The sequence below is a fragment of the Sinohyriopsis cumingii genome, chromosome 18 (genome assembly GCF_028554795.1).
Source record: "Sinohyriopsis cumingii isolate HCF-2022 chromosome 18, ASM2855479v2, whole genome shotgun sequence".
In the NCBI taxonomy this organism is placed as follows: Eukaryota; Metazoa; Mollusca; class Bivalvia; order Unionida; family Unionidae; genus Sinohyriopsis; species Sinohyriopsis cumingii.
Genome location: NC_142978.1, coordinates 39,792,255 through 39,805,390, shown reverse-complemented (window position 1 = coordinate 39,805,390; position 13,136 = coordinate 39,792,255). Strand labels below are relative to the sequence as shown.

Below are 13,136 nucleotides of genomic sequence, written 5' to 3'. Positions count from 1 at the left end.
TGGAAGAACGTTGGCCATGATCACTGAAAATAGGGGTCATCTTATGTAATTATCGACAGACATATATGTCAAATTAAGAGAAACCATCGAACAAAAAAGATCATATAAATCCATTTTCTTTTCAAACTTCCTTTTGATTTGTTACGGGGAAAAACACATAAATATCAGAAAGGTAGGAACACTAACACATACAAGCTTTTGAATGTTTCGAACAAAGAACCATGAAGGAGGTAGGTCACAATCGAGGCCAGTAACTAATTATATCTAAATGTCGAAGGTGTGCCCACAAAAAAAAATTAACATCATTCTAGATTACATATATATGTAATTAAGTATGCAATTTAGGGACATATGTGTCGCCCCGGACTCTTGTCAATAATTTCCGAGCAAATGGTAATTGGAGATGTTCGTTACGTTTCGTACAAAGAATTTCTAACTGCTTTAATAATTTAACGTATTTCATTTTAACCCAGAATGTAACTTTGCAATTGCAACATTATGATTGATCATTCTCTAGGAATTGATAATCACAAAAAAGCCACAACACACACATAGGATATATATGGTGAGGGGGGTCCTGACATAGAGTGAAGACATGGAAAAGTGTCACTGTGGCTTGTGCGAGAAGTATGGAAAACGTATCTTCAGATGAACTTGACCCTTATGGTGGCGCTCTACAGTTTCGTATTTTGCATAGGGTTAGGATTTTAAAGAAAATAAATTTCCCCCGCTTTTCTCACTGGTTTTACTGGCTATTTAAAAAAGACCTTGTATATCTTAGGTATAATTCAAAGAACCTTTAATTCCCTTTATTTTGGTGTATGATTGATGGGTGTACTATGGGTTATAGAGTATACAGCTTGGCCTTACTTCAGATGTGCACCTTTCAAAAAAGTGCTAGCTCTACTTGGTCATTTTCACTTCCTGAACTTCAGAGGTAAATTGTATAAAAAAGAGCCGATAACTTTTTTTTACATTTTATATATTTGGTAATTCATTCATTGCACTTTCAGAAGCTGGTATTGTCTAGTCTGGCAAATTCATTTTCCCTATTTTAATAGCTGCTATGTATAGTGTACTTTAGACTAATTCATGCTGATTTTTTAACACAAGGGAGCAGTCATTTTAGTTAGCAGTGTGCTTAAATCATGTAAAATTTCCAAAAGTACAATATCCAAAGAAATATCATCCACATTACATTAATGTAGTATATTGGTATGCCAACATTCTCTCCATTGTACATGTTTTAAATGTGAACTACTTCACCTTAAATACATCACTCTCTCAAAAGTACATATTAACTGGTGAGCGCCCCTATGCTACCCACCATACCACATTTGACCTTCACCCAAGGAAACTTATCCTCAAAATTTCTCTAAAAAAGCCCAAAGCCAATGACTCCTTTTATAGAAAGTGTAATTCCTGGCACAGTGGTCATCAAATGTTTGCCGAGAGAAAACTGGGTCAGTGCTCATCAAAATTACATGAGCATAACTTCTGGAAATGGTAATAGTTTAAATTTGTTAAATTTTGGTTTAGAATAATTTAAAAATTATCAAATTAGAGTTTGCAGCAATTGACTAATTTGGTTGAACAGTACTGCAAAAAGCTGAATAATCAAATTGTAAAACATGTCCATTAAAGGTAAAGACAAACGTAGCACTGGTATCTAATAAAATTAGGGTGAAAATGTAAAAAAAGTAAACAAATTAATTAAACAAAACATAAATAATACTGTCTGGCATATCTATACAATTTGTAAAACTATTTACTTTAAAATTACAATTTTAAATCTCATATTAACAAAAAAATAATTAAAGTTTTTGAGTCATTTCATGTTAAGAACATTATGCACTACTCTCACAACAATCAATCTTACGATAAAGTCACTACTCTCCAGCCAAATCTTTGATGGAAGGGCAAACAGTGTTCTTCAAACTTTTTAACTTCTTGAAGTGACTTACCAACCTTCCAACTTCTCCAGTATCCAGAGAAGTGCTTTGGCTGCTTTTAAGAAATCTGCTTATCATTTTTTAACTGGAGTTGATCCTTAGAGGAGAAAAAAGGTTCTGATATAATCTTTTAAATTCATTTACTGTAGCAAAATATTGTATTCTGAATAACTATTAGACAGGCAAAATGTATGTGTCATAATATAAAACAAAGAGTTTGTCAAAAAATGATATGTCTCCTGTACAATTCATCAATGCAACATCAGTAGGTGGGGGGTGGAGACACTGATGACTCAAGAGTTGATCTAGTTGATCTAGCCCGCCAAGGATGATATAAACGAAATGGTCTAAAATACTTTTGAACATCTTACATGAAATTTCACTTTTCCATCAATGTTTTTTAGTAGAAAGGTTCACAGGCCTTTGACTCGCATCAAACCAAATTGTTTGAATGTATTTAGTGCATAATCATTTCATCTGCAATTTATGTGATTACCCCCCAGTGATGAATTTCAAGATCCAACAAACTGTGATATGTTTGTGCAAACAACAGTAACCCTTCTGCAATCCACAATTACATCTACCAATGAAAATATTATTTTTCACTCAAAAATGATGACTGGTGCCTTTCTACTATTATTGGGAATTCTCTTTTTCTGTTTTGGTCTCCTCCCATAGAATTTTTAAACATGTGATTAAAAGAAACATTACCAACATTTTTATTTCTTTCTCAGGAACTACAGCACACAAAAATGCACCAGATCTAGCATCAATAAATACAGGAAATAACAAAAAAATCAATAAAATGAAAAGATACAATTTTATTTGAAAATAAATGAATACATTCCCGTAAAATGCTATGACATTAATTCAGAACAATTATTCATCATTAGAACATGTAAACCATTCCATAAATGTCTCAGCATTCCATGAAAATTACACATTATCTCTGATTAGCACTCTCTGCATTCATCTGGCAAGATGTCTGTCAAAACAGCAATGGTGTTACAGAATTTCATAACTGTTCTGAAAGTCAACTTGTACCCTTCACTCAATCCTCTAAAAAAACTAGATCCAATAGAAAGAAAATGTACATAGATACAGTATATACTCACTTGTAAGTTGGGTCCAACTTCAAAATGCACAGACCCAGATCTGCCATCATAAAAATCTGAGTCTATGCAGTTTGTAAGAAATAATATTTGATAAAACACTGTAGACCCAGATTTTTTGCTGTATTATGCAGCAGTAGATTAGGGTCAATGTTGCTATTGTACTCAACTTATAAGTGAATCTATAAGGTAAGAAAATATACTGACAGTGATAAAAAACCAGATAAAAATACACTTTAACAATTACATTATGTGAACATAATAAATGCTAATAATTTAATTAAAATAAAACAAAAAACATCCCTCTTAAAAGAGGCTAGATCTATTTGAAAGGCCACCATAACTGACCTCTATATAACAGTCAATCAATTACTGCATATTAATTATTCAGGCTGACCGATGACCAATGAGGCTACAAGTCAACTAACAGTCTTTATTTTTAAGTATTACTTATGCATATAAATTAGTACATAAGTGTTGGGTCTTGTACTGCAAGACATGTAAATTCTCCATCACCTTGAATAATGGAATGAAAATTTACAGTTCCAAATGATTTACAAGCAGTATGTACATGAAATAGTGATTAATGTCAAAGTCTTTGAAATATTTAATACAGACCAGATGGATTCAAAACTAGTAAGCAGTAACAAAGTTAGGTATTTATGGATATGACTTAAAGTAACCAAACATCTGTTTTATTGATTTGTATTTCAATCTTACAAGATCAAAGACTACTAAATGATGTTGTTGTTGTTGTTGTTGTGGGATTTAATGCCATATTTCAATACACAATAGGCTATGCATGGCGGCCAGTATTAATGGTGGAGGAAGAACCTGGCAAAACCCCAGGAAAAACCACCGACCCACGAAAAGTTACTGGCGAGCTTTCTCACATATCCACATTAGCCGAATCCTAGACTCGAACCCACGCAGACAGAGGTGAGATGGCAGTGATCCGTAACGGAGAGTGCTTTAGACCACTCGGCTACTCGGGGCCCCACTACTAAATGAAATCAGTGGTAAATATGTAAAGACATAAATGAAATCAGTGGTAATTATGTAATATGTAGTACAATTTCAGTCCTAAATTAAAATCTATGAATAAATTTTTTTAACTAAAACTTTTGTGTGTATGAAAACCTGTTTTGTTTTTTCAATATGCATGTTAGAACATTATAATATTCTAATAAAATGTCAATTTACCAGATTTGGTAACAAAACTGTTTTTTGCTGAGTTAATCTTCACAAGATACCTGTAACCACATTTTTTATATATTCATCATCGCCTTTGACCTGGAACCTGATAACAAGGATAGAAGAGCACTTGATTTTGTCTCAGAAAATGACAAGGTACAGATCACATGCAAAGTTTGGTTAAAGCTATAATTCTTTTACTGAAGTGACACCATTCAAGGTATTCTTCAGATGTATCCACATATTGTGTTAAATAATAACAAGCCAGTAATTAGCAACATTAAATAAGATTTGGTGGCAATGTTGGAGGTCAGATTAGTACCACTGTCAGTCAGTATCAAGTACACATAATAAACATTCTTGTGAAATCCTCATGTCAATATAGTAGAATTAGCCAGATTTTAAGATAGAAATCATAATTCTTCTAGTGAAAACCCCATGTATATATTACGATAAGTTACAGAGGAGTAGAGGTAACAAGATTTGCAAGATGGATGTCATGGTGGCCATGTCCAGTCAAAACCCCAGTTGTTCAAGATGTTCAGAGATAACAGGATTCCCAACATAATGATTTGTCAGATCATTACCATTGTGTATATAAAAACATGATTTCCAATAAATCTTATGAAAAACTATATGAGAGAGTGAGATTTACTTTTTTAACAAAGATATATTCCAGGAACATACAGCCTTTATATAAACAATTGATTTGCATAGCTTGGCACTTGATGTTCACTGAATACTATCACCACAGGACAGAGGAAATAGTTAACTGTCCTAAAGATAGCTAAATGGTAAGGCACCATAGATACGCAATAACCTTAACCATAACCAACTTCTGAGGATAATGCTAGCATTGGGAAAGTGATTGATTTGTCTTGGTCACTACAAGCATGGGTGTGACGAAAAAGATGAATTTAGAGTTATATCACTTGACAAAAATGCTGAAATTAGAGTTATGCCACTTGACAAAAATGCTGAAATTAGAGTTATGCCACTTGACAAAAATGCTGAAATTTGATTTATGCCACTTAAAATAAGTTGCTACTTTGGTTCATCGTTCTATATTTAATAACTGAATCACATCGTACAATGAAGGGGATTTAACTATCTTGAAGCAAAAAACAATAAAGCAAAACTAAAAGTATAAACTGCAATGTTTATCAAATGAATACTGTTTAAATTAAAAGATAAAGACAATCCATAAATGTATTGCCTTATGAATAATTCACAATATGTACTAAGAAATACATATAGACATCAAGCACTGGATGTGTGTTGGTGTTAAAAATACATTATCGAGTCCAATGATTTCTTTTTGAATTATTAATCTAAGTACATATAAGTTTATTAAATTTCTTCTCTGGAAACTATGTTTCTAACTAAGCTGATTATCCAGCCAAGGACAGATCTGTAAAAAAGTCTAACCAGTGTTATGTCCCATTACAAGTATTATCAAAAGCAAATATAATACAAGGTGTTCACTGAGATTTCTAATGTATATCACATTTTGATAATTATGCATGAATTTAATCACACTCTTCTGAATATGTAAAAGTGACTGCATTAGAAAAATCTAATTTATTCCTGCAAGTAATCACCAAATCTTATCCACTCTCAACTGAACTCAGACATTTGAAGTTTTCAATATTTTAAATAGAGATAATCAGTCACAATGATAATACAGGTGTCCATCTGCATTAAAAAAAACAGATGAAAAATTCAACATCAAGAAAAATTTATATTCAGCAAAAAGATCAGCAAATATTACATAACATTATATTCTCTAGTGAAAAACCAACATAACTATTGACAGAAAAACACATAATCTCATGTGCTGAGAAGGCAAACAATACAGATCTCTTGTTTCTGTTAATAATAATAACAATAATACTAACAAAAATAATAACACAGACCCACGAGTATTTTGACAGTTACTATTAAAACTTTAATTATATAATGCACAATTTAAATATATTAATTAGTTTAGCATTGTTACTGATATGCAATATCTGTAATAAGTTAATTATTCACCACTTCCTTACATAGCAAGCTTGTGTCCATCGATTCTGAAATAATTCCATGTGTATAACTTGAAAGCGATTTCAGCTATTATAACAAAGACTAAATGAAAATTGTTATAGTTGTTAAACATAAATTTTTATCACATTCTGACCGTAACTTCCGAAGCTGAACACCTATTTGCTCAAAGGTAAAAAAGCAATTATTTAAAACTGTCAAGCTGCTAAGTGACACAGTACACCTAGACATCTATTATACAATACCATGTTAAAAGGCATGGTATTATATTTAGTACAGTGGAGTATCATTCACACACCATGCCATTTCAAACACTTAATAAAGCATCATTTCTTTCACATGCTATAAAATAATAAAAAACCATAAAATTACAAGAGCATCTCAATGATAAAGGTTACTGATTGGTTTTCATGAAATACTGGGCTTTCAATCCTAAATTATATAATACCAAGGCAAGCTCAAGCATTCTCAGACCTGCCAACCCAAGACTTTCCCAGTATGCATTAGATATTTTTCAGTAAGTTAAGTCAATTTTCAGTAAGGTATAACAAAATACCATGTTCTGCTATGGTCGACTGGGGAGACATGCATCTGAGCACTTTAGAATTGTTATCTGAAGTTGAGGCAGCAGAGGCAAACATTATATTCAACTAAAAGTTTGTAAAGCACCCTTAGATTTTGGTTACCTCCAGTACAGTTTCAGAAACTGCAGAAACCCCCAGGACATCAAAGACATCTTGCTTATTCCCCCAACCTGACATAATCTTAGGATTCATTTGAATTTTAGGCAGCAATGACTATCTTCTCTTCCACCATTAGACATGCTCAAATCAGCACATGATGTCTAATAAATGTAATTGTTGACTACCCTGCTATGTATCCCCATAAACTCTGAATATTCCTTTTTATACTTATGTGCTAATTGTTTATACTTTTTAATAGGCTTATTGTCTTTTTCATCTGCAACAGATTTTTGCTCATTGGGCGCCATTATCAGAAATTGCTAGGTATGCAACAGCTCCACAATGCAGGCATTTTGTGTGATAAATATGGGAGAGTTTCAGCATTTGACTTATTCCTGTTAAGTCAGAATGGTTCTTTGAAGAAATCCCCTGAATCCAATATTAAACTTGGATCTGGATCAAACATGGACAAGTCAGTATCCAGATTTGATCATAATCTTATTTTTTTAAAACTTTTTTAAAATATAATTCCATAAATTTTTGGGTAATTATCAGATGATTTGCAATCAATCGTACAGGTTGGCAGGTCTGCATTCTATGCACCATGACCTTGGGCCCTACATTTCTCAAGAATGAGTTGAAGCTGCATTCACTTCCTAAAACAATTTTACAGGTACATAACATGACAACATGTTCCATGCGTGTTACAACTATGTAAAACAATTTTTATTACTAACAAAATCCAACCAGATCATCCAGCTCAGCATATTTGTTTAGCATTAAAATACTATTGATCAGACTCAGTGACATGTTTTATTTCCAACACAAGACGAGAACTTTCTGCTGGTTGTAAATATATACTGTCTCTATGATTGTTTTGTTCTTGATCTTATTGGATAGATCACGTATTTGAGCTGACAAAAACATGGTGACATCGGTACCAGAACAGCGAGAGCACATGCTGTACACTTATTTTATCTAATCCTTGAGTTCATTAAATACAGGCTGTGTGTACAGGTGTTACACAAACTGACATTGGGATAGTCTAAGCACATGCTCTACACTTGGTTTTGCCAACCCCTGAGTTAATTAAGAACAGGCTGTATACAGATGTATCAGTCATGTTGATAGTGATATTGCATCAGTGCCAGCATATACTCTACACTTGGTTTTGCCAACCCCCAAGTTAAGAATAGGTTGTTTACAGATCATAGGTGTCAACTTGTATGGTTTACCCGTAATTGTATGTTTTTTCCCTATTTCATCAGTGTATGGCCATAGAACTGTTTTGTACGCTTTTTTCGTACAAAATGAAAAAAAATTTTCAAAAATCTTTTTTCTTCTTGACTGGTTGTTTTGGGCCACCCTAGTCTCACTGAATTCTCGTTATAAAAAATTTATGCCAAGAGTCACGGATGCACACAATATGCTCTACTGATTTTAGCACCAGAATTTTATCATGCTTTTATAGTTTTGAGTTATGTTTGTCAGATACATAATGCAAACAGGAAGATGCATTGCCATAAAGATGGAAGTAGTACAGATACTGAGTGACGTCATTCTCGTAGCTCGAAAATATGTATCACTGCCAATTTGTATCGAGTTTGTGACCAAAATCAGCACACCATATATCAAATTCATAACTTTTAAAACACCAGAAACGCAATTTTAATAAACGATCAACAGCTTAGGAGGTATAAACTTTGGGACTGCTACCTTGTGAATTTTTTTTCTTCTAGATTTCAATTTTTGGAGAGATCATGGCTTAATATCTTGGGGTTTATGGGGAAAAATATAAATTCATATCATATTTGTAATTGGGAGATCTTCCTATATCACATGTCAAATCTAAATTTTAAAAAAAGTTATATTTCTCTCCCCTAGTTGAAATATTCCACCCAACAAATGGCTGAGCCTAACTCAAAGAAACACAAGCTTAAAGACACTGACCGAAGTCTTGGCAAGTTTCAGGCTGATTGGATTAAAGTCTTCCCTGGCATTGTAGATGTATCCAAGTTAGGATCTTTACATGCTTTTTGTAAAATATGCAGTAAAGACATTAAAGTGGTGGTGTCGAGCATATATGATCTGGAGGAACAATTCAGGACAGAACTGCATGAAAGACATTTTGAAATGAAGAAGGAAGCATCCATCAAAAGCTTCTTTGTTTAGCCAAAGCAGGAAGACGATAGTGTTATAAGTAAAATTAATGAAATAAAGTTTCAGAAATGTAAATAAGTATGTAAATATGTGTAAAAATACTTTGTGTGTAGCATTTGTTGTTTTAAAACTGTTGATCTATATGTATGAATACATTTTTTCATGTAAGGTTTTTCTGGTTTTTGTAAAGTTTTTATTGGTCTGATGTACAGGTTTGCATCTCAAGGGGTTGACACCTATGACAGATGCATGTGCCATGCTGAAAGTGACACTGGGACAGTCAAAGCACATGCTTGGTTTTGTCAACCCAAATTAATTAAGGATGGGCTATATGCAGGTGCATGTGTCACACTGACCTTTCTACCAGTTTGTTTACAGAAGCTTCATGAACAATGTACTTATAATCACCCAAATTTATTTAAATGTCACAACATCTACCAAGTAGTAAGGGAACCCATGGATTCCCCCACTTTTTCACAAGCATCGTTCACATTTTTGCAGAAAAATTCGGCCTGTAACCACAGCAAAATGAATACTTATGATTTAGGTTATAAAACATATGTTGTTCTCACAATTAAGTATAACTTATGAATAAACATATACTATGTAAAATGTCACAACATCTACCAAGTAGGTAAGGAGATCCATGGATTCCCCCATTTTTTCACAACCATCGTTCAAATTTTTGCAGAAATATTAAGCCTGTAATCACAGCAAAATGAATATTTATGATTCAGGTTATAAAACATCTCACAATTAAGTAAAACTTATGAATAAACATATACTATGTTGAATTAGGGCATGATGAGAAAATTTATATTTGCACTCATGAAAAAATCATGATAAAATTTGTTACATCTGAAGAACTTAAGAATGGAAAAATAAAAGAAATATCTTCAATATTTAATTTTCATAAAAAAGAAATGTACATGCCAGCCAGAAAAGTAACAAAATGTACAGAAAGTGAAATAATTCCCAAGAAGCTGTTGAGACTGAATAAACTCACTTGTAATTAGTGACAAATACATCAGTTTTATACTGTAAAAACAAAAGACTGAATAAATTCACTTGTAATTAGTGACAAATACATCAGTTTTATACTGTAAAAACAAAAGATTGAAAAAATTCACTTGTAATTAGTGACAAATACATCTATACTGTAAAAACAAAAGTTAGGAAGTAAGCTTCACCAAGTTGATTGGATTTAGTTAAAATAAAAATGAAACAAAATTCAATTAATTATAAAGATTGGAAATTAATCCCTGTAAGAGACATCGGATGAAAGTAAAATAAAGGTAGAAAAGAGCAAATGAAAGCATATGAATCAGATCTGGCTTATAGTTGAGTACATGTATGTATGATAATCCATTAATCTCAATCAGAATTAAAAATTAAGGTTTGATGGAACCAGGTAACTTTTCTATTATTTGTCTACATGAGACAACCTTACCTCCACAAGTTCCTTTTAATCACTAGTTCCATGTGCCTTAAAGTGTAACATGGTCAGAAGTGCATCAACTTCAACCTTGACTTAGTCATAACAGTCAATTGTTTTTATTGACTCCAGTATAAAGAGTGTAGCAAGATATTGACATATATCTGACCATGTTACATTTTGAAATGCTTGGAACACACAGAGAAGTGACTTTATTTGATTAAAATCATGCAGAAATAACTCAAATTGAGCCAACATGTAGCTGTCAACTCTGCTGAAAATTAATGACTTTCACACTCAAGTTCACACAATCACTCAACATAAACAAGAGATTTGTAGAGCTATGGTAATTTGGCTATGAAATATCCATCCCTAATATGAATTTCTGAAACCTAAACTCAAAATCTTCATACAATATTATAATGTTGAGGCCACTACTTCCTGAAGACAGATGCCATGCTTTAACTATAATTTGCCAACAGTAAAAAAAAAAACACTATGCCTCATCTATACTTTGCAGGCAACCACTGCTGTGAAAAAAGACACTATGCCTCATCTATACTTTGCAGGCAACCACTGCTGTAAAGAAAAAACCACTATGCCTCATCTATACTTTTTTGCAGGCAACCAGTGCTGTGAGAGAAAAAAAAACACTATGCCTCATCTATACTTTGCAGGCAACCAGTGCTGTGAGAAAATAAACACTATGCCTCATCTTTACTTTGCAGGAAACCAGTGCTGTGAGAGAAAAAAACAGTATGCTTCATCTATGCTTTGCAGGCAACCACTGCTGTGAGAAAAAAGACAATATGTCTTGTTTATACTTTGTAGGCAACCATTGCTGTGAGAAAATAAATACTACCTCATGCAAACTTTGCAGGCAACCACTGCTGTGAGAAAATAAACACTACCTCTTGTTTATACTTTTCAGGCAACTACTGCTATGAGAAAATAAACGCTACCTCATGTAAACTTTGTAGGCAACCACTGCTGTGAGAAAATAAATGCTACCTCATGTAAACTTTGTAGGCAACCACTGCTGTGATAAAATAACACTACCTCATGTAAACTTTGCAGGCAACCACTGCTGTGAGAAAATAAACACTACCTCATGTAAACTTTGCAGACAATCACTGCTGTGAGAAAATAAACACTATCTCATGTAAACTCTGCAGGCAACCATTGCTGTGAGAAAATAAACACTACCTCAGGTAAACTTTGCAGGCAACCATTGCTGCCTAAACATAAATAATAGGCTACAGATACTGTATATACTCAGCTACAAGTCAGATCCAATTGCTAACTACATAGGTCCAGATCTGATCTCACATAAAGCACTGGTCAATCTGGGTGCTTGCAATTAATAAAAAAATAATGAACATAAACAATGATCTGCCAAATTAAGATCTATCTTGTTTGCCATTGAACCTGACTTATAGGACACTATATACTTTTCAGACAAGACAAAATGAAATTGAGCACAGGATCATGAATTTTACTGGCTACAACACTGCAGAAAATTGGAATAACTCTTAAGGTTTGTGGACAGGCACCTGAGATTTTCATCCTTGATGATTATATCTTGGTATAAGTCGCATCTGTTTTGCATCCTCGAAACACAAATACTATACCATCCTGTAATACAGAAAATGTGAGAAACATAATATCAGCAGTAAATTGAAAGTCTAGTGGCTTGCATTGGTTCTAAGCTTTTCTTTATTTCAACAAGGTTACTGAAAACAGCACGTAATCTACCAGACCTATGACATTTTGCTAGCTATCATGAAATTAGATCCAGAGACCTGACCATCATGTAACACACTGTCAAGTTATAAAATATGTAAAAAGTTTTATTTTCACATCTTCAATGGTTCAAAAGTTACAGAGCAGACATGGAAAAAAGTGAAGTAGAAACAGGTCACAGTTTTACATTTTCCTTGCTTTGTCCTTGACCTCTACAACCTGATTAAGGCAGAAAAAGACCATGTCTAAGCATGAGATATGTTGTGCAAAGACTGATAAAAATATTTTCAGTAGTTGAAAATAGGCTGACAATCTACTGGTTGAAAATAATTTTGTGGAATCCATGAGAAATCCAGTAGATGTCTATTTCTTCTCTCATTTCATTCTTTTCCTGTGTGGTTGTTGTTGCTGTGTTTAACACCATTTTTCAGCACACGATAGGCTATACATGGCGGCCAGTATTAATGGTGGAGGAACAACCCGGGAAAACCCCAGAAAGAACCACCAACCCACGGGAAGCTACTGGCAAGCTTTCTCACATACCCACAATGGCAGAATCTGAGACTCGAACAGAGGTGAGATGGCAGTGATCCGTAATGGTGAGCACTTTAGACCACTTGGCCACTCGGGGCCCCCTTTTCCTGTGTGGAGTATTTAAACCATTATAGATATAATTACGAAGCTCCAAAATGCCAGACTTGGTAGCAAAACATTTCCCAATATGTAAACATTAACATGCCTATCAGATAAACCAGAACATAAATCTTAATCATGTCATGTGAATTTAATATTATAGATATAAGGTCACTGATCTCTG

The 13,136-nt window shown here is 33.4% G+C and overlaps 1 protein-coding gene across 2 annotated transcripts in view; it reads right to left on the bottom strand.

Moving 5' to 3' along the window:
- Nucleotides 1-2,758: 2,758 nt before the first annotated feature.
- LOC149776453 (cation-dependent mannose-6-phosphate receptor-like) overlaps nucleotides 2,759-13,136 on the bottom strand; it is a 33,384-nt gene continuing 23,006 nt past the window's right edge. Inside the window, exons 5-6 of one of the 2 annotated variants that reach the window (XR_016416045.1) lie at nucleotides 11,636-12,211; nucleotides 2,759-11,587 (exon numbers count right to left, since the gene is read on the bottom strand). Coding sequence is in view for 1 of the 2 variants with exons in the window: in XM_089940870.1 (XP_089796996.1) it covers nucleotides 12,152-12,211 (60 nt within the window). In the remaining variant the exon portion in view is untranslated. Of the gene's footprint in view, nucleotides 12,212-13,136 lie in introns of both variants that reach the window. The other variant, XM_089940870.1, reaches the window with a different exon arrangement.